Here is a 21,964-nt window from a genome sequence, read left to right as displayed (position 1 = left end):
AGGTAGGTGCACAGCCCGAGCTGGTTTGGCTCAGTGGATGGAGTGTCGGCCTGCGGACTGAAGGGTCCCGGGTTTGATTCCGGTCAAGGGCACATGCCCGGATTGCGGGATCAATCCCCAGTGGGGGGTGTTCAGGAGGCAGCTGATCCATGATTCTCTCTCATCATTGATGTTTCTGTGTCTCTCTCCCTCTCTGAAATCAATAAAAAAAAGAGTAAAAAAAAAAAAAAAAAGTAGGTGCATATTCATACTGGATAACCTAAAAATGCTGCTTCATCTATGGTCTAAAATACTTTTCATAAGAGATTTAGGCCCAGCACTAATAATCCCATCACTACTTTTTTTCTTTTTTTTTACGTGTTTTATAATGAACAGTTTGTGTTCTTTTACTTTTTTAATAAAAGAAATATTGATTTGAGAGAAACAAATCAATTGGTTGGCTCCTGCATGCACCCCAACAAAGGCCTGGTCCAGGGAGGAGCCTGAAACCAGAATTGTGCCCTTGACCAGAATTGAACCTGGGATCTTTCAGTCCACAGGCAGACGCTCTAACCACTGAACCAAACTGGCTAGGGCAACAGTTGTTCTTTTTTAAAAAATATATATATTTTATTGATTTTTTCAGAGAGGAAGGGAGAGGAAGAGAGTTAGAAACATCGATCAGCTGCCTCCTGCACACCCCCCACTGGGGATGTGCCTGCAACCAAGGTATGTGCCCTTGACCGGAATCGAACCTGGGACCCTTCAGTCCGCAGGCCGGCGCTCTATCCACTGAGCCAAACCGGTTTCGGCAACAGTTGTTGTTCTTAATAAAAAAGATCCAGACTAATTCAGCATGTAAAAAAAAAACAAAAACTTTACAATAAACCCAAGACAACCTTTCAAATCCGCTTTTATTTTTTTTCCTCCTCACACATAGAACTTCTCCCCACACATTTCTTGCAGCTGTAAAGTCACTTCATGTTGGTCAGGTACCATTTTACCCCTAAAACTTGGTTGGCATCAATATATGACAGTTAACCAGTGTTAAATCTATAAAATATTTACATGGCACAGCACATTAAGCTTTAGACACTTGGCAATTAAACCACATAAAAAAATAGGACAAGACCCACATGTTCAGAATCAGGTGTTCACAGTCCCCGTCTGACGACTGTACAATGGTTCCAAAGGCAGCAGAGGCAACAGGCAGTTACTTCAGAGGACACCGAACACTACGACTGGGAAGCACATTACAACGTTACCGCAGCGTCATGTACCACCCCACCTCTCTCAGGTGGTCTCATATTCTAGAATGTCAGGTCCGGCTGATGCAAAATAAAGACAGACAACACAACATTTACTCTGTGGACATATTCTAACTCCTACTATGCACGCATTGTGATTTTGAAAGCAACTCGTCCTAAAAACTTGTCACGATCATCATAGTTTTTCAGGTTTTTTGATCCAACAATCTTGCACTCGACTGTTACTTCTTTTGGGGTACTGCTAGCAGTATAGTTGAGCTGGACAGCAACTAAGGGCTGTAGATAACTCGCCTGGTAAATAAAGGAAAACATATCAATTCAAATTCAAAGTAACCTCATCTACACTTCATCAAGCGTTGATTCTGTAAAATTTTAATCTATTAATTAGATCTATTATTTTCCATTCTCTACTTTCCCCCCTTAAAACTGGATGTCCATTTATTTTCACTTAATTTTTATTGATAAAAGTATTTATGGCTATGAATTTTCCTGAGTACTGCTTTATTTATTTATTAATAGATTTCCATGACCTTGAGAGTCAAGTCTTTTTAAAAATATATATATATTTATTGATTTTTTACAGAGAGGAAGGGAGAGGGGATAGAGTGTTAGAAACATCAATGAGAGAAAAACATCTATCAGCTGCCTCCTGCATACTCCCTACTGGGTATGTGCCCGCAACCAAGGTACATGCCCTTGACCGGAATCGAACCTGGGACCCTTGAGTCCGTAGGCCAACGCTCTATCCATTGAGCCAAACTGGTTAGGGTACTGCTTTAAAAGTATCCCATGGGCTGTGATTATATTGTTTCATTACCAGTATTTTTTAGATATCCTACAATTTTGGTTTGAATTTTCCCTTTCACTCAAGAGTTAATAAAAATGTTGACTCCCTCCCTTCTTTTGAGAAGGGCCCTTTTTATTAATTTCTTTGGTTAATCCTCACCCGAGGATATTTTCCCCCACTGATTTTTAGAGAGTGGAAGGGGGTGGGGGCATTGATGTGAGACATTGATGCCCTTGACGGGGAATTGAATCCATGACCCTCCGGTGCATGGGCTGATGCTCTAACCACTGCGCAACTGGCCAGGGCTAGGATGTATTTTTAACCTTTTGCACTCGGATGTCGAGTGTGACTCGACACGGTTAGCATCAGTAGCAGCTCGAGACAAAAGCAAGCGAGTGCAAAGGGTTAATGATAAATTTTTGTGACTGTTCCAGGTGTGCCTGAGGACCTGTACTGTATCACCTCCATATTATTGTTTGATAAATGTGCATAAGATCCACCTTACTGATTACATTAATTAGGTCTCTTATATCCCTACTTATGATTTCCATGTAACATGGCACAAATATACTCAGTTGCCTGACTATCATTATGATTTCTAAATACAATTCTTCACTAAAAGGCACTAGGGCCTGATTCCAGGGCTGGGAAGGGAAAGTAAGAAGTAAGTGCTCAAAGAATCCTGGGGGCATGTCAAAAGGACGGAGAAGCCAGCCGGAATGTTTCCCATCAGCCAAATCTGGGACAATTTTAAGCACCCAAATAAGTGATTATAACAGATTATACATAACCCCTGAATAAAATAAGAACCCATGAAAACATAATGATACACATAAATAATAAATGATAGGGAAGAAAAAGTCCTTTCTTAGAGTAGAATGCCAACTAGTAAATGAAAAAAGGAGAGATGGAATTAGAAAAACATTTGGGCCCTAGCTGGTTTGGCTCAGTGAATAGAGCGTCAGCCTGCGGATCAAAAGCTCCCAAGTTCGATTCTGGTCAAGGGCACATACCTCAGTTGCAGGCTCCTCCCTGGCCCGGGCCCTGGTCAGGGCATGTGGAGGCAACCAATCAGTATGCCTCTCTCACATTGTTTCTCTCTGTCTTTCCCTCTCTCTTCCACTCTCTCTAAAAATCAATGGAAAATCATCCTCAGGTGAGGATTTAAAAAAATAAAAAATAAAACTTTGTTAAAAAAAAAAAAAAAAGAAAAACATTGGGAACTGCTCTATTATTAACTGATTTATGCAAGAATCAACAAATGCTAAGGCTATGAGAGAAACAATTTTACAAAAGACTCAAAGTACTCTCCCCAGATAATATTGATTGATTACAGTGGAGAAACCTGGCTGACACCAGTTTGTAACCAGGAGTTCAAGGTTACTCTATCACCATTAATGGGACTAATCAACACCAAGTCTCTCCTGAGGGGCATTCTGAAAAGGAGGTAACATTTCTTCTGAGGCATACCTGCCAAAAATGTACAATCTACTCTTAATCATGAAGAACACCAGACAAGCTCAAACTGAGCAACACAAACAAAACAAGCAGAGAGGGGCCTGTACCAGACAGCGTGAGGAACGCTCCAGGTCACAGGTGACTGAAGGTGTTAACAGTGTGATATCCAGCCGAAACCGGTTTGGCTCAGTGGATAGAGCATCGGCCTGTGGACTGAAGGGTCCCGGGTTCGATTCTGGTCCAGGGCATGTACCTTGGTTGCGGGCACATCCCCGGTGGGGGGTGTGCAGGAGGCAGCTGGTCGATGTCTCTCTCTCATCGATGTTTCTGACTCTCTATCCCTCTCCCTTCCTCTCTGTGAAAAATCAATAAAATATATTAAAAACAAACAAACAAACAAAAAAAAACAGTGTGATATCCTGGGGCGGGAACACACTTTTCCTTTCCAATGAAGGACATTACTGTTGAAATCTCAACAAGGCCTACGATTGGGTAATAGTACTCTAATCATGTTAACTTCCTTTGATGACTAGATTATGATTACATAAGATGATGTCTTTATTTTTAGGAAATGACACTCAAGCATTTAGTGTAAAGCAGCATCATGTTTATAACTTTGTCCCAAATGGTTCAGAGAAAAAAATTATATATAAATGGAGACTGATAAGACAACTGAGGTAAAATAGTAACATTTGGGAAATCTGGGCCAAAGGTCTATGGGAATTCTTTTTACTATTTTAACCACTTTACGTTTTGAAATCATTTTAAAATAAAAAGTTTTCTAAGTATACATACAGTATGATCCCAATTTTATAAAATGAATTATTTGTATACATATCCTTAAAAAATATGAAAGAAATTAGACCACAATATAGTTATCTCTGGGTAATGAGCTTTATTTTTTTCTTGACTACTTACTTCTCTACATTCTCTAAATAAACACATCCTAAATAATTAAAGTGATAATGGTATTTTCTACTTGAATATTTTTTGAATTGTAGACATGGAATCTTCATTTGCCATCACCATTTGTGTTTAAAAACAAGAACAAATGATGCACAAGTTACACAAGACAGGTCTATCTGTCCCAGACAAGTGACATTTTTATACAGATGTGCCTGTTCCCACTTATGAACTTCTAAATACTTACATGCAGTTTTTTCCCATAATATGGAAAATATTTTAAGTCTATGTTTCCCTCAGGAGGATAAACTGGTAGAGTTGTTGTATTTTCACCCTAAAGTTGAAAAAAAAAAACAAGCAAGAAACCCCTCTTTAGGTCACAAAAAAAGCGAATTAAAAAATGCATTTATTACATAGCAGTATCAGTTATGAACAGTATGGGGAGACTACAATGCTACTCTCCAAGGACATTAACCACAAGTGTAGTTTTTAGGAGACTTACTCATCTTGATTTAAACCCCCTGAAACAAACTGTCTTTACTCTTCTTACATTTCCTGTTGCCCTGTATGCTTTCCCATGAGCACCTCCTAACGTACAACCAGATCTAGCCACACACTGTCTGTGAAATCTTACTTGTCCTCCGACCCCTAAATGCTAGTTCCTCGGCCACTTGGCAGCAGGAACACACCGCACATCTAGGACCAATGCATCCTGAAAGGATAAGACGCTGTGCTTCCAGCTGGAAGGCAGCAGCTGCCACAACCCAGAGTGTAGTGCTCAGGCCTGGGAGGCAGCAGGTCCCAAAGTTTCAGGTGATTAATAACCATGGTAACTGTAACCAGAGGGGGAAACGATGGTGACATGACAAAAACTATTAGGAAAAACGTGAAGTAATCCAAGCAAAAAACCGCACTTAACCAATTTAAATACCACATTTCCCTTCAATAAATTTATGAGCACATGTATATCAATCAAAAGTATTATGAGTCAGCTGGGATTATATTCCATGTATTTAAAAACAGATGAATAGACAAATCTAATCACCATCTATAAGCCAACTCATTCATGCTATTTATTAGCTAACTCTGGTATTCTTCTTCTTCTTTTATTTTTAAAATATATTTTTATTCATTTCAGAGAGAAAGGGAGAGGCAGAGACAGAAACATCAATGATGAGGGAGAATCATTGGTCGGCTGACTCCTGCATGTCTTCTATTGGGGATAGAGCCCAAAACCTGGGCATGTGCCCTGACCGGAAATCAAACTGTGACCTCCTGGTTCATAGGTCAACCATCAACCACTGAATCACACTGGCCAGACCAGTATTCTTAATAAATGACTTATGAAAATCTCGTGTAACACATTCGAAAGAGGTCTAATTTTTAATAACTGTAATTTTAACACATTCTAGATAACAAATAGACAATTATTAAAATCAGTGGTAAGTTTACGAAATACAAATTAAAATAAAGCCATACTAAATGCCTGAATTCTAGATTTGAGTGGTAATTTCTATTTTTGAAAGCACATGGAACACTGCAGCGTAATTACTAGATGTCATGAGCACATGTGCCTGGGGTGACCCAGGGAAGATGACACAAAGCAGTGATGATGCTCCACAGGAAGGGCCAGTTCTGTGAGCCGGGGCACAGGGGTGCGGGAAGAGCAGCGAGAACAAGACTAAGAGCAACGATTCCAACACCACCCTGGATCTGTACTCCCTTAACATAAAAAAAAAAAAGTCGAAAATAGCATTTTATCTCAAGAGAAAAAATAATTGTTTGGTTATGAGTGCTTTTCTGCACTTTGTATCACCTAATTCACAGCAACACAGAGGTGGTGCCTAAAACATAGTTTCCTTTGGTTTAGCTTATTGTGCACTTCAGTGTGTATTTCCAGCCACATTTAGCTGATATTTACCTCACTCACCGAGGCCTAACAACCCTTAAGAGGGCAGGAGCCCCAGCTGGTTTAGCTCAGTGGATAGAGTGTTGGCCTGAGACTGAAGGGTCCTGGGTTTGATTCCGGTCAAGGGCACATGCCAGGGTTGTGGGCTCGATCCCCAGTGTGGGGTATGCAGGAGGCAGCTGATCAATGATTCTCTCTCATCATTGATGTTTCTCTCTCCCTCTCCCAACTCAATTAAAAAAAAAAGGAGGCAGGATCAATTATGGAGAGGGGAGCTAAGGTCAGAGATAAGGTCACAGACTCGAGATTGCCCACCTGTGACAGACTCTTAATTGTTCTCTTGGTCTGTACCTAAATCATACTGTTGGCAGGCTTTTACTTAAATTTGTATTTTATACCTTCTGTAAAAATAAACATTTAGAGATGATGAAATATTGAAATGCATATCTGAATGATGATGAGCTACTGTAGGGGAAAGCATCCATGTCATATTTTCTAAGCATATAAAATGGTACCATATTGGAAACTGTAAGTAACTAAGTTCAAGAGTTTATTAATAGCATCTAAGTTCTACTGAAAACAAAAAAAAGTTTTAAAATTAAAGTATTTTCTTTTATACAATCCTAACCCATAAGCTACTTAAAGAATACACATCAAATGTTTAAGTAGTGATTATTTCTGGTTAGCATTTACCCATTTTTTTTCTTCTTCATTTAAAAATTTTTCTTACATGAACATGATTCATTTTTGTAAGGAAATAAAATACCGAAAGAACGAATGACATAAACATGTTAAAGGCCACCTGTAAGAGCATGTTCTGTCACCAGTGTTTGTACAGCAAATGTTTCCATCTGCTCCACAGAGACACTTAAAATGTATGGACTCCTGATCGCACCTCTGTGACTAGCCTAGGAGTAAAACGCAGTTTTATAAGCGTTTCTTCCAATTCTGTGTGCTTTTTCTCAAAACAAAAATATTCCACAACTAAAAAAAAAAAAAAAAGCAAAGCAAAAAACCCCATCTGTTTTGATTACTTTATGTACTTTACACATAACAAAAACCATCTGAAATCTGAGTCATTAGACCAGGATTTTTCATTAACATTTTCCCAAACTCTTCTAGAAGCAAAGGATACAGAATAAACAAGGAGAAAAATCCATTTAAACTCCTAAGGGATGAGTTACAGTATGGAGGTTTTTTATATTGGCCAAAGGTTTATAAAACTGAACCTTAGGAACGGGTCCTATAGTGTTTGCCTTTCTGGACTAAATGTGGGTGTGTTTTCCCTTCTTGGTGGTGCTGGCTCTACAGACCACCATTCCAAGCTTATCTATGTAGTCTGCTCACATACAAAAGCAACAGCTCCTGCATACACAGGTACACTGTCAGGAAATGAGCACTTCTACCTGGATGAAGCCTAGCAACCCAGCCTCAGGAATTTCTACTACAAAGACTTGCAAGCAAGGAGGTTCATAAAGAGTTACAAAGTACAACTTCTAAATGTAGCTTATAGCCACAAGGTTTTCTTTTGTTTTGAGAGATGATAGTAAATTTTTAGAAGGACTTGTTTATCAGAAAAGCTTGGCTTCAATGTAGCATCTGGTTTTAAGTGAGATTCTGGCTTTTCATCCAGTTTCCTGCTGAGCTGAATAAGGCACAGAGAGATAAAGGGAATTGCCTATGGTGACATGTATACCCCCAACCTAGATGAGAAACCACAAACTTCCCGATTTTTTATTGTACTCAAAAGGAGCTAGTAAGGATTCTCTAATGCAGAGGTTCTTTTGAGTGTGGCCCCAGACTGGCAGCATTACCTGGAAACTTTAGGTAAACTGTAAATAATGATACAATTAAATTTAGAACTGAAAAAAAGTTTTCCCTCAGAACTCTTACTCATATTTACATATTTCTTGGTCGCACTTGCAGCATGGAGAGAAAACAAAACAAAACACTCTGAGATGAACACTGCACAGAACTCTCAAACAAACAATCCCAAAACAATCACACACAAAGTCGGGACAGGAGAAAAAAACAATGCCTCTACCATGCTTCATTAAATATCAGGTGTCACTGATATACACAATTGTACTATTAAGAAAAAAAACCTCACATAAGACACCATTAATTGTAAAGCAAACCCCAATTTCAGTGTTATTAAGCTAGAAAAAAGGTGAACCTTAGAATCAATGAACTGTGGTATATGGTGCTGTAAGGAAATGTGAAATCAAATGCACATGGAAGGCAAGTCTTTTTAATTATAATGAGCACACAGAGAAGGGCTACCCACCAAGTTTGGTGAAATTTTATTCTTCTAAGAATGATACTACAGAGGACTTTTATAATGTGACAGGAAGGGGGGGAAATGACTAAAACTCATTAGACTTTTAGAGTATTCAGACCCACTAGAGCTTTAACAAAAGTTGGGTTATTTCTTGAATACTAACCTTAGAATTACCAGTGCATTCTATTGCTGGTTTTCCTTGAGGCTTTAATCCAATTATCTAAGGTGGGGGGAAAAAATGATTAATTGAAACATCACAAATGTATACCACAGGAACCAGGAGTGCAAGGGTTGAGATGAACAGTAATTCTGTATATTGAAACCTGTGCCTTTTATGCTAATTTCATTTTAGAGGAGCAGAATGGACTTTTCAACAGAATAATCTTACCAACTGGCTATCTTATTACTGTACTAGGGCAAGTCAGGAAATACATCAGTTACCAAAGAATTGACCAAAACACAGTATTGCACTTGCTACCCTTAAATTAAGAAACCAGACAGACACCTTTAAGTTTCATTATTTATATGAGCAAATAATGCAAATGATAAGAATTATAGAGGCACAATATAATTACCTTTCTTCATGAAAATATGTTAGGTCACAATCCTCACATTTCCATCATGTTTCCAGGGAGCCTGATCAGAGTCCACATCTATCCCACAAAATGCACACTCTGGGGATAATCCCATTAAGATTCTCAGCACCATTCAGTTCTATGGAATGAGGCTACCTGCATGTTTGTAGTTGACATAACTAGCTCTTGTATGAATGATAACAGATATTTATTCATCTATTTTGTGAGGATTTTTGGCATTCTGAATTTATATGCATTTTATATGTGAATGCCTGTAAAATGTAAATATTACTCACAAAAGACATTACATTATGCTTACTTTGTTAACCTTGATTCTTAACACAGTCTGCCTGGAACACCCTCAATCACTTACTGGTGCCTACTATGTGTCAGGCAGTGTTTCAGAACGACCTGTAGAGTGCTGTGGGATGAACAGACGCTGTCACGGTCCTCTGGGGGAGGGGAAGGACGGAGGCTGGAGGGTGTCAGCATGGGCGTTTTAGAGTCTAGCTGGTTCTCTCTCCAGGGAAACTCCTTATTTAGCAGTGCCAACTTCCGAAGACTTAAGCTGTCCTTTTATTAAGGATGGTAGCAATTTGCTTATTGGATGGGCTATGTGAACTCATGATCTTGAGAGATCTACACCTATTTATGAAACTACCCTTTCTCTGAGTAAATACTTCATATATTCCCCACTAGAAAATTCATGCACTGGAGGGGGGGAGGGGGTCCCCTCAGCCTGGCTTGACCCGTCTCACAGTCCGGGAGCCCTCGGTGGCGGGAGGTGACCCGGCAATCAGGGGAAGGCAATGCCCCCATCACACCTCTGCTGCTGCCACTGCCGGCAGCGTAAGCCTCGGCCGACCTAGGCAGCTAGGCAGCCACCATCCGAGGCTTGCCTGTGCTTTGGGCTAGCCCTGGGCGGCTGGGGGGCTGAGGGGACTGGGGGACTCCTGAGGCAGGCGCGAGGAGTGGCTGGACCCACCTGGGGGCGGGCCCGGCTGTGCTGTGTGCCTGCCACCCAGTCAGGGCTGAGTGGACTGGGCGCCGCCATCTTTGAGGGCATGGCAGTCAACTAGCATATTCCCTCCTTATTAGATAGGATGGGATTTTAAACTGCTTTATAACATAGTCTTCAAAGATGATACTGCACATGCTTTGGGCATGACACCCAGAACACCTGCCCCTTGAAGCATTCATCTATGCCTGCAGGCATGCAACTCTCTCCAAAGGGGAAAAGCAGAAGTTGTTTTACTGCCTAAACTATGATCAACTTGTGAACCAATCTTGTTTGCCGCCTGTATTAATTTTTCCAAAGGTCAATCAGTATCACTATTAGCCCTTTATACAAGCTACCGCAAATGAGACATTTAAAAAATACCTGACAGCTTCTTAATAAGGGTATTAGAGAAAAGCAGCAACAGCAGCAAAATATGTACATACTCTGTTCATTTTCACAAGAATACAAGGGTGTCCTTGGGAGTAGCCGAAGTCAAGATCATTCTCCCCACTGCATGCTTCAAGTAAGGTAAGAGGAAACTGACATGCTTCATAAACTGGGCCCTTCTGTTCAAAGAGGACATCATCCGGGCAGTTTTTGAGATTCTTCTGTGCTTCCGAAGAATATGCTACAAAGGAAACATATATATGTGCACACAGATCAGCCAAAAAAGATCTTAAACACAACTAGGAATATGTCCTCCTTTGGACAACATTCTTGGAAGACAAAAACAGCGAGGCTAATTACTAGACAATTTTAGGGGAAGAATATTAAGTCTGTTCCTTCAACTGTTAAGAGCTATCTAATGCTCTGAAGTTTACTGCATCTCAACACTGGTACAAGCTGGATTATAGATCAATATCTTTTGTCATTATGAGGTGGTCCCAGCCATGGCTACAGCATGATCTAAATGCCGCCTCTGCTCCTGGCCCAAGATACAATAGTGAGGACCTACAAGGGCACTGCTGCTGCCCTTATGGAGCTTACAGTGCAGGGGGGAGATAGGTTTAAGTATAAAATCATAATCGAAGGGTGTCAAGATAGACAGTGCTATGCCATCTATACTAACGGGACATGCGACAGAGCCAAGAGCTAATGTTAACTTAGAGAAAGGCAGAGATGGAGGTAACTATTGACTCCAAAGTGGTAAAGGAGTAAAATGGTTACAACTTGGAGATGGGGAAGAAAGGAGAGTGGAAAATACAAACGGCTTGTCAAATGCTTGCTCTGCACTGGCACAGCATTAGGCAACAATGGTGCAACAGTGAGCAAGCCTGCCGTGGTCCCTGCTCTCAGTGAGTGTAGTGTATTGGAAGATACTACTAAGCAGGTTATATGCGATGCAATAGTGCCCCCAAAAGAACGACTGGTGTGTGGGTATAACTGAACTGGAGAATTTAGTCTTCATCCTGAAAGATTCCCATGAAGTTCCAGCAAAGAGACACGAGGCCTTTCCAGCCCATCCTTCAAAACTGCAGCCTCCCCAATCCTCCCTCCCTCCCTCCACTACACTTACTACCTTCTAATCCACCCAGGGCAATAGTGCCACAAAGACATTTTTCTTTTGTTTATTGATGGAACCTAGAAGCGTGCTTGACACAGAAAAGGCATTCATAAATGTGTTGAATGAATAGAACTGCAGCTAGAAAGGTGAGGCAGGAAACTACTGTTTTTATTACAGACCTTTCTTGACTATTGGGTTTTTAAACCATGGTCATATCTCACAAAAAATATATATTTAATTATAAAGGGAAAGAGACTTAGGAAGATAGCTAATGGAAGATGTGGGATTCAAAAGAGGATTTTGATTTAAAACGGGAGAGAGTTGAGGGCTTTTGCATGTTGACAGGAAAGATCAATGAGAGGCTAAATGTACATAAGGACTGTAAATAGCATGTTTCTGAGACAGTGAGAGGGATGAGATCCAAAGCCTGGCTGGTGGTACAGGTGACCTTAGGTGACACAAAGGCAGCTCCCCACTCAGAGGAGGAGGGATACCAGACAAAATGGCTACAACTGTCAGTTTGTTTTACTAATAATGGGGAAACTGGGGGAATTCTTATCTGAGCTTCAATTTACTCTTGAAACAGAAATATAGGTTACTAGAGGCCTGGTGCATGAAAATTCATGCACTGGAGGGGGGGGTCCCTCAGCATGGCCTGCCCCCTCTCACAGTCCAGGAGCCCTCAGGGGTGAGAGGCGACCTTGAGATCAGGTGAAGGCGACGCCCCATCACACCTCTGCTGCTGCCACTGCTGGCAGCGCAAGCCTCGGCCAGCCCTGGTTACCTGAGCCTCGGGCGGCCCTGGGCGGCTGGGTAGCCACCATCTGAGGCTTGCCTGCGCCTTGGGCTGGCCCTGGGCGGCTGGGGGGCTGAGGGGACTGGGGGGTCTCCGGAGGCAGGCGCGTGGAGCAGCCGGACCTGCCTTGGGGCAGGCCTGGCTGTGCCACGTGCCTGCCGCCCTCGTGGGGCTGAGGGGACTGGGCGCCACCATCTTGTGGCTGTGGGTGCTGCCATTTTTGAGGGCATGGCAATCAATTAGCATATTTCCTCCTTATTGGCTGTGGGCGCCGCCATCTTTGCAACATTGTGAGGGTCAATTAGCATATTCCCTCTTTATTAGATAGGATTCTACCATGTGCCACTTAATGATGGGGGACTGTTCTGAGAGGTGCAGCCTTAGGTTAGTTCATCACTGTGCAAACATCATAGAGTTCACTTACACAAACTTGTATGGTACAGTCTACTACACACGTAGGCTAGAGGGCATAGCCTATTGCTCTGTAGGGGAGAAAAAATGGTTTGTCCTAGCTTTCTGGGTTCTTGGCTGAAACATCCCTATAATAAAAGACAGATGAACAGGAGAAAAACAAACAAGTTTAAAAACATGTATACCTCCTGTATACATGGGAAAGACCCAGGAAAACTGAGCAACTTGTCAAAATGGCCTGAAGCTACCACCTTAAATGCCATCTTCAGCTGAAGAGAAAGAAGATGCTGGGCTGGGGGGTGTCAGCTATGGGAGGTCACCTGGGGAAGCACGGTAACAAGGGTAAGGTTGCTGCAGGTCTGCACCTCTGTCCTCTGCATCGATGAATGTCCAGAGATAAGGTCGCCCCCCTGACAAATGGGGTCACGGGTACCAATGTGAAGGCCCTTTACCAAGGGCCACTTTGCGCTGGTTTGCAGAGCTGCTCCATGGCTGCTGTTTCTCAGAATTAACCAGCCTAAAGTAATCCTTATGTCAGAGACATTTTGGGGTGACAAATTCTGTTCCCCTATAGCTCCTAGGCTACAAATTTGCATAGCACATTGCTATACTGAATACTGTTGGCAACTGTAACACAATAGTATTTGTGTAATACGTTGCCCTACCGGCCTTATGATGGCTACTGTGTCACTAGGCAATAGGAAATTTTCAGCTCCATTACGATCTTATGGGACCACCGTGGTAAATGCAGTCATTGACTGAACCACTGTTATGAGTTCTAAGGGAAAAGGCAGGAAAGCAGAGGTTGTAAATAATTATTCAGAGAAATTCTATAGACCTGCCAGGTAGCAGAGCAAGACCAAGAAGGCGACCAAGTACTCCAGTGCTGTTTAGTCCTGTTGAAAATCTTCAGCCCTCCCCTATGGCTCAGTGGGTTGGTTGAGTGTCAACCTATGAACCAGGAGGTCATGGTTTGATTCCTGGTCAGGGCACATGCCCAGGTTGTGGGCTTGATCTCAAGTATGGGGTGTGCAGAAGGCAGCCGGTCAATGATTCTCTCCATTATTGATGTTTTCATCCCTTTCTCCCTCTCTCTGAAATTAATAAAAGCCTATTTAAAAAAAAAAGAAAATATTCTTCAGCAGCACCTGGCTGCTTAGAGGGACAGGCTCTAAGGAAGAGCTTCATCCAGGAATCTTATGGCTTCATCCATTTGCAATTCATGACGAATAGATTAAGAGAGGCAAGGGAGAGGAACCAAGATGGCGGCAAAGTTAAACAACTAAACTGCTGTCTCGCACAACAATTTCAAAAATACAACTAAATAACAAAATGTCTACCACTCAGAACCACGGGAAAGCTGGCTGAGTGGTAGATTTACAACTAAGAAGAGAAGGGAGCGCAAACGCTGGAGAGCTGAGGTATGGAGGCGCATGCGAAGTGGGCTGGCGGCGGGCGACTGGGGGCTTTTCTTCAAACCAAAGGGAGACAAACTCCCAATCACTCTGAACTCCAGTTTCTGGGGACACGCGGGGGACCCAGACGCCTACGGGACTCTCGGCCATCGGTCGGAGAGTAAGAGTGACTTTTCTGTCGGTGTGGACGACACCAGATTTCAGCCACTCTCATAAGGGACACATTCAAGAGGCAGACTCAGTGAGCACCAAAGCCCTACTGTGTCTCCAGCACAGCAATTCTTCCGTTATAGACACAGCAGGCCCTCACAACCAATTGGACCGGAGGTCAATTCCTCCCAGTGTACCAACAGCAATCAGGGCTTTTAACTACACCAAGACTTTCCACTCAGCCCACAAAGGGGAGTACCAAGAGCGACCACCTAGGGTGATTGGGGAAGCTGAGCTACCGGCCCCTATAGGTCACTGACCACACAAAGCCACTCCATCAACACAGGGAGGCAGCCAAAATGCAGAGACACTGAAGTATGTCACGAGTAGGAGAGATGGAGGAAAGCAAACTAATGGACGACACAGTGTTCAGAACCACATTTATAAGGTTACTCAAGAATCTTCTAAAAACCGCTAAGGAACTGGAAGAGACCTTCAAGGACCTTAACGAGAATACCAAAAAAATGGAAAAGGACCAGTCAGAAATTATGCATACACTGTCTGAAATAAAGAACATACAGACACTCAACTGTAGACCACCGTACCCGAAGAGTCAAACCAAAGATCTGGAATATGAGGAAGAAAAAAACACTCAACCAGAGAGGCGGAAAGAAAGAAGAATCCAAAAGTGTGAGGATAGCGTAAGGAGCCTCTGGGATGGCTTTAAGCGTACCAATATCTGAATTTTTGGGGTGCCAGAAGAAGAGAGAGAGCAAGATACTGAAAACCTATTTGAAGAAATAATGACAGAAAACTTCCCCCACCTGGTGAAAAAAATAGACTTACAAGTTCAGGAAGTGCACAGAACCCCAAACAAGAGGAATCCAAAGAGGACCACACCAAGACACATCATAATTAAAATGCTAAGGGCAAAAGACAAAGAGAGAATCTTACAAGCAGCAAGAGAAAAACAGTTAGTTACCTACAAGGGAGCACTCATACGACTGTCAGCTGATTTCTCAACAGAAACTATGCAGGCCAGACGGGAATGGCAAGAAATATTTAAAGTGATGAATAGCAAGAACCTACAACCAAGACTACTCTACCCAGCAAAGTTATCATTCAGAATTGAAGGGCAGATAAAGAGCTTCACAGATAAGAAAAAGCTAAAGGAGTTCATCACCACCAAACCAGTATTATATGAAATGCTGAAAGGTATTCTTTAAAAAGAGGAAAAAGAAGAAAAAAGTAAAGATAAAAATTATGAACGAACAAATACATATCTATCAACAAGTGATCCTAAAAATCAAGTGAATTAAAAATCTGAGGAACAGAATAAACTGGTGAACATAATAGAATCAGAGGCATAGAATGGGAGTGGATTGATAATTCTCAGGGGGAAAGGGGTGTCTGTGTGGGGGGTACGGGAAGAGACTGGACAAAAATCATACACCTATGGATAAGGACAACAGGGGGAGGTAAGGGCAGAGAGGGGGTGGGAACCAGGTGGTGGGGAGATATGGGGGGGCGGGGGGGGAAGGAGAAACAATTGTAATAATCTGAACAATAAAGATTTATTTAAAAATAAATAAAATAAAAAAAAAAAAAAGAGAGGCAAGGGATTTCAGAGTAATGGCAAGAGTAAAAAGCCATGGAACTAAGCTTGATAAGAAGGGAAATAGGGGGATTGGCTGGGATAAAAGGGCCATGGTTTGAAAGTCCCAATGAGGCAGAAACATAGTGAGGGGAAGTTAAATAAGCAAACTAGAAGGACAGAGACTGTGGTAGGAAAGCCTCACAGTGATTTTGGCAATGGAGTCCTACATGCTTAAGGAGTGGCTGTAAGTGTGCAGCCAAGGAAGAGGTGAGGCAATCAAGAAACAAGAGGCCAGGGCATTTGATGATTATTCGTATGATCATATGAATGTTAATACCATGGAATTAGGACAAGCAAAAAAACTGGGTCAGGGCGGGAAAGATTTACAATGGTTAACTCCAAAAAACTCAAAACTGATACATAGATTTCTTCTTCTTTTTTTTTAAAAATGATAAGCAACATTCCTAGTCGTCGTCGTCCCCCCCCCCCCCCCACAAGCACAACACTAGATGCAAAAGATCCAAATACTCAGAGGCATTATTTTATATAATATAGCTTTGCTCTACTACTCAAATACTTTCCATCTTAATGCCGATATAAATGTTATGTCTCAATAAACTTACGTACTTCTTACAGGCTAAAAAAAAAAATTAAAAGCAACCGCTTGTTTGGCTTAGACCCTTATGTCTTTCCATAAGTTAGAATATTAGAATATCATGACTAATCATGAAATCTACTTCTAAGTCCTTAATTGACTGTTTGACAGACCAAAAAAAGGCAAAATAAACTCTAAGAATGATGTTCTCAATGTAATCATAATTTTGTATTAGTTTCCATAATAACTAAAAACTTTTACCTCACTCTAAGAAAAAACACTTACGCTTTAGAAACTTCTTAAGGTCTTCAATATACCCTTTATATGACTCTTTTTCAGACACACTAAATGAATATTCCAACGCTGTCACTGGCTTTGGAAAAACCGTAAGTCCTATAAAGAGATAAAAGAGAAAGGGGTAAATTAGCTATAGTAAATTCCTTCTCTCTTTCCTCTTACCCCTAAAAGGACAGATCTCAGTAAGGGACATGGAAATCTGTGTTCACAGGTAGGTCGAAACTATCAAGAACTTCCCACTTCTGACTATTAAGGTCAACATTTACAATAAAGAGAATTCCAAATCCTCAAAGTCATCTCAGACCAATTAGATACCTCCCTAATCTGATTGGCTATAGTTAATTATAATTGCTCTGTTCCTTAAAAGATGCAAGTTTTACTTTGTACTTTCTAAATTCATTTTTCTATCAAATATTTTTAGGTTTTGCCTACTTGCTATTAATATATGGAGAAAATTTTTAGCAAATTAAATCTAAACACTTTTGTCATTCAAATTACAGCTGTATGGGGACATTCATAAACAAAACTTACCTTATTCAGTAAAAGAGGCCTATACAATTTTAACTCTATGGTTAATATTCTTCCTTTAATAACAAACATTGCTCTATAAAATGTTGTTTCTCATACTGAATTTGGAGTAGAAACACCAACAATTTATCAGAAGTCATCACCCATGTGTATAGAACATGTTGCATGAGTTTATTAATAGAAAATGTAAGCATATTTATCTGTTAGCAATATAATCAGGCCTCTAACTTTAAGCTTTCCTCATTTAAAAAGCATTAGATCACAAGTCCTGTCCATTGTTTCTGTGCACCTAGTTAACACACCTTTCAAATGGCTTTTTTACAGACCCCTCTGGAGGGTAATCATCCTCAAGAAAACAAATAATTTTGTTAGTAATTTTGTTAACAATCCTGTAATCAATCCCTGGAGCCTTGCTTTCTCTCCCCTTCTTGTAATCTTCCTTACATTCCCTCCTTAAACTGCAAACTATCATTCTGGGGAGCATCTGAGATCTTGCTTCCCAGCAATCCCATCAGTTTGGGCTAAAATAAACTCTTACTAAAATTCTCTACAGGTGTGAACGTTTCTCAGGTCGACAGTAGAAATAAAACCTCTGACCATCCAATGTAGGAGAGAACAACCTGTGTATGTCAGGTAGTTTGTTTTTCTTAAGATTTTATAGCAGGAATGAGACATACTATACTGCAAGTAAAACAGTAACAGAGTCAAGGCAGCTTGCATGTAACTATAAAAACACCTAACTTTTGCCCTGGCTGCTGTGGCTCAATGGTTAATTCCCAGTTAAGGGAAGGCATGTACCTGGGCTGCAGTTTCGTTCCCTGGCCCCCAGTTGGGGCAAGTTCTGGAGGCAAACAACCAACGTGTGTGTCTCTCTCTAACCCCCTTCTTCCCTCTCTTCTACTCTCTCTAAAAATCAATGGCAAAAATAACCTTGGGTGAGGATAAACAATCAATCAATAAATAAATAAATAAAATAAAAAATAAAAACACTTAACTTTTAAGAAAACCCCAAAATAAAACATGCAGATTTCTAATTAATTTTAAAGTAAAACATGCAGATATCTATGCTATTTTAAAATTGCATTACTTTACATGACTAATTTCTAAGAGAATTTAAAAAAAATAATTCAATTTACAAAAACTCTGTATGAACATCTAAAACTGAATTTCTGATACCAGCTACTTCTGAAATTGCCTAGCAATGCTCTCAGAGTCCTAGTTCCTATTTAACAACCTATTTGAAATTCTTAAGTAAAGAATCCACAGCAGGAGAGTGCAGTACAGCTGCATTTTTGACATAGTAAACTCCAAATAAAGATCTTAGCTTACCCCAAACCAAGAACAATAGAATGTGAGGTCTATAGTAACTCTTATCTCTTTCTAATTTACACCATTGGGATATGAGTGTGTGTATGTCTATAAGGGTGTGGCTAGGCAGTACCTGTTCATGTTATATAAACACACACACACATAAATATATATTAATAAACCTGCACACCAATTTGAAACTAGCATTTTACTAGGTACAAACACATTGAAATGATGGTCATGGTTTATTTTATTTTATTTTTTTATTTTTTTTTTTTAAAAAAATATATTTTATTGATTTTTTACAGAGAGGAAGGGAGAGGGAGAGAGAGCTAGAAACATTGATGAGAGAGAAACATCAATCAGCTGCCTCCTGCACACCCCCCACTGGGGATGTGCCCGCAACCAAGGTACATGCCCTTGACTGGAATCGAACCTGGGACATTTGAGTCCGCAGGCCGACGCTCTATCCACTGAGCCAAACCGGTTAGGGCTGATGGTCATGGTTTAAAGAAAAAAACGACACAACTTAGAAAATACAAGTAGAAGAAAAACAAAAATTGCCCATAATTCCTTTAAGAAGAGAAAATCATGTTTAGCAAACTAATGGATATCCATCTAATATTATACATACATATGAATATGCGTGCACATACATTTATTTATTTATTTAAAGTAATGATACATTAAGTACCATAATACACTTGGTAAATAGTTTTAAGAAACTCAGTTTAAAACTGTGTACTTAACTATATTAAACATATTTTACTGCTTATATTATTCATGCAATTATAAACAGAGTTTAATATTTCTGAAATAGATCAGATTGTGTTCAATGGTAATTAACAACTTTAGCAAAAAATAATTATCTTAGAATTAGTCTAGGGTGAAAGAAAACAGCTACAATGAGAGATGAGGGAAAATTAGCATGGAGCTCGTCTGATACTCATTCAAATAAACTGAAAGGGTTAAGAATCATTTATAATGTTTTAACAAATACTAGCTGCAAACAAAGGAAAAGCCATTAGAATAAATTGAAGAAAAATAGTTGGGGAAATTGGTTCAGTTTAGCTGCTGATAGGGCTCAGAATCCATGCAGTGAGCGAGGATCCAGACCTGGGCTCCTGTCTTGGCACTACTAACATGCTAACTGGGTAATTCTTTGTTGTGGTGGGTGGTCCTGTGCATTGTAGGATGTTTATTTAGCAACATGCCTGGCCTCTCTACTCACAGTGGCACCACTCTGGTGTGACAAACAAAAATGTCTCCAGATACTGCCGAATGGCCCTGGAGGGCAAATGCCTGCTGGAAGAGAACCACCGCTCCAGACAGAACCCTCCGGCTAAATCCCCACCTTCCCCGGCCTGCCTGCCATCCAGATCCCACTCCTCCATTAGAATCTTCCATCTCTACTGTCTCCACAAGTTGTTCACATTTTAGGGAAGATACATTGGGATTCTGGCACATTAGTATTTCCTATAAAAATTGCCAGCACCTTGAAGACAAGTGCCATATCCAACAAAGGCAGAGCCAGCGGCATTCAAAGACTGTTTCAGCCATAGTCAGGTAGCTCAGTTGGTTAGTGTTGTTCCAATACCCTGGCCAGTGTGGCTCAATTGTCTGGGCAACATCCCTTGCACTAAAAGGTTGCTGGTTGCAACATCCCGGTCAGGGCACATGCCTAGGTTACAGGCTAGATTGCCAGTGGGGGGTGTGCAGGAGGCAGCAGATCAATGTTTCTCTCTCTCCCTCTCTCCTGAAGAATCAATTTAAAAGTCTTAAAAAAAAAAAAAAGGATGCCCAGCCAGTGTGAGCATCAACCCATGAACCAGGATTGGGCCCAATTCCCTGTCAGGGCATACCCGGGTTGGGGCTCCATCCCCAGTGTGGGGCGGGCAGGAGGCAGCCAATCAATTATTCTCTCATCATTGATGTTTCTATCTCTCTTTCTCCCCCTCCCCTCCTCTCTGAAATTAATAAAATTTATATTTTTAAAAAGGATCAACCAATGAATGCATAAATAAAGGAACAACAAATCATTTTCTTCCTCCCTCACTTCTTCTCTCTAAAATCAATCAAAAACAAACAAACAAAACAAAATAAAGAAACAGAAAAAGGAAAAGAGGGTTTAAACATAACCAAAAAACAGGAAGACAACATGATTTAAACAATGTTTCAGTTAAGATTTTTTTCTGTACTAAAGTATCCTGGAGTTCCCCGCCCCTTAAGATTATTAATGAAGTAGAATCCTTTTGTTCTCTATTGATGTATCATTATTTAATATTTACCACTTCCATACTAAGCAATTAAACCATGAAGCATGTATTTTAAAAGAACAAGGCTCTGACCTGAGTTAGAGCCAAAATATATACTTTATAAGTAAATTAATTCAGGACAAAGTGAAACTGCCACCCGTATTCATAAAGGCCATTCATACCTATAATTACACCAGTCAAATTTGGCTTTACTATAATTCTCAATATTTATTTCTGCTTACTTCTGGCAAAGGATGCAAAATTTATCAGCACAGGTCTTTGTATCAGTATGTAAATATTAACGGTCTTTGTATCCGTATGTAAATATTATACAACAAACAAAAATCAAAACGGTCTCATTACCTAAGGCCAAGGTTAAACTATCTTATCTGCTATGTAAAACATGTGCTAGAGATAAAAGCCACAACGAGTGCAAGCTCCTTACCTGGACTGGAAATCTGGTCTCGGTATTTTGGAACTTCATCATTCAGAGTCTGAAGCATAACCCACATTGTGAATGTGAAGAGTGCAGCCAGGAACCCATAAAAGACTAGGTAGAAGAGCAAGATCAAACCTGTAAAAGAAAATAAAACTTACGGAATTTTGGAAATACACACATAATTGTGTGCGCATGTGTCCAGATTTAGAAAACCAAGCCAACCACGGCAAGGCCAGGATTCCAAGCTTGCCATGCACACAGCCAAAATGTCTCCATATTCAGAATATGAATTTGCCCAAGCAAGGAGTATTTCAGCAGGTAGCACCCACCCATCCTGTGACCCCCTCCTCTCCACTAATACGTCCAAGGAGCTTCTACAGAGCATTCTCTAGTTCAAGGTCAGAGCTTTATGTTCCAGCACAAAGGGGAATGTTTCCCAAATTGGAACTTGATGCCCTCCAGTACGATAAAAGATGATTTTAGGTGGGACAAACCCAATCTGTACATGT

The 21,964-nt window shown here is 40.7% G+C and overlaps 1 protein-coding gene across 1 annotated transcript in view; it reads right to left on the bottom strand.

Annotated features, from left to right (window-relative positions):
• Positions 1–875: 875 nt before the first annotated feature.
• Positions 876–21,964, bottom strand: part of ATP1B3 (ATPase Na+/K+ transporting subunit beta 3) — a 39,508-nt gene continuing 18,419 nt past the window's right edge. The window contains exons 2-7 of the mRNA XM_079795100.1: positions 21,462–21,590; positions 16,914–17,021; positions 10,604–10,788; positions 8,749–8,805; positions 4,643–4,729; positions 876–1,538 (exon numbers count right to left, since the gene is read on the bottom strand). Of these exons, the coding sequence (XP_079651226.1) occupies positions 1,368–1,538; positions 4,643–4,729; positions 8,749–8,805; positions 10,604–10,788; positions 16,914–17,021; positions 21,462–21,590 (737 nt within the window). The 3' untranslated portion in view covers positions 876–1,367. The remainder of the gene's footprint in view (positions 1,539–4,642; positions 4,730–8,748; positions 8,806–10,603; positions 10,789–16,913; positions 17,022–21,461; positions 21,591–21,964) is intronic.

The sequence above is a fragment of the Cnephaeus nilssonii genome, assembly GCF_951640355.1.
Source record: "Cnephaeus nilssonii genome assembly, chromosome: 17".
Classification (NCBI taxonomy): Eukaryota; Metazoa; Chordata; class Mammalia; order Chiroptera; family Vespertilionidae; genus Cnephaeus; species Cnephaeus nilssonii.
Note: the sequence above shows the minus strand (reverse complement) of the source record. Positions and strands in the feature narration are given on the sequence as shown.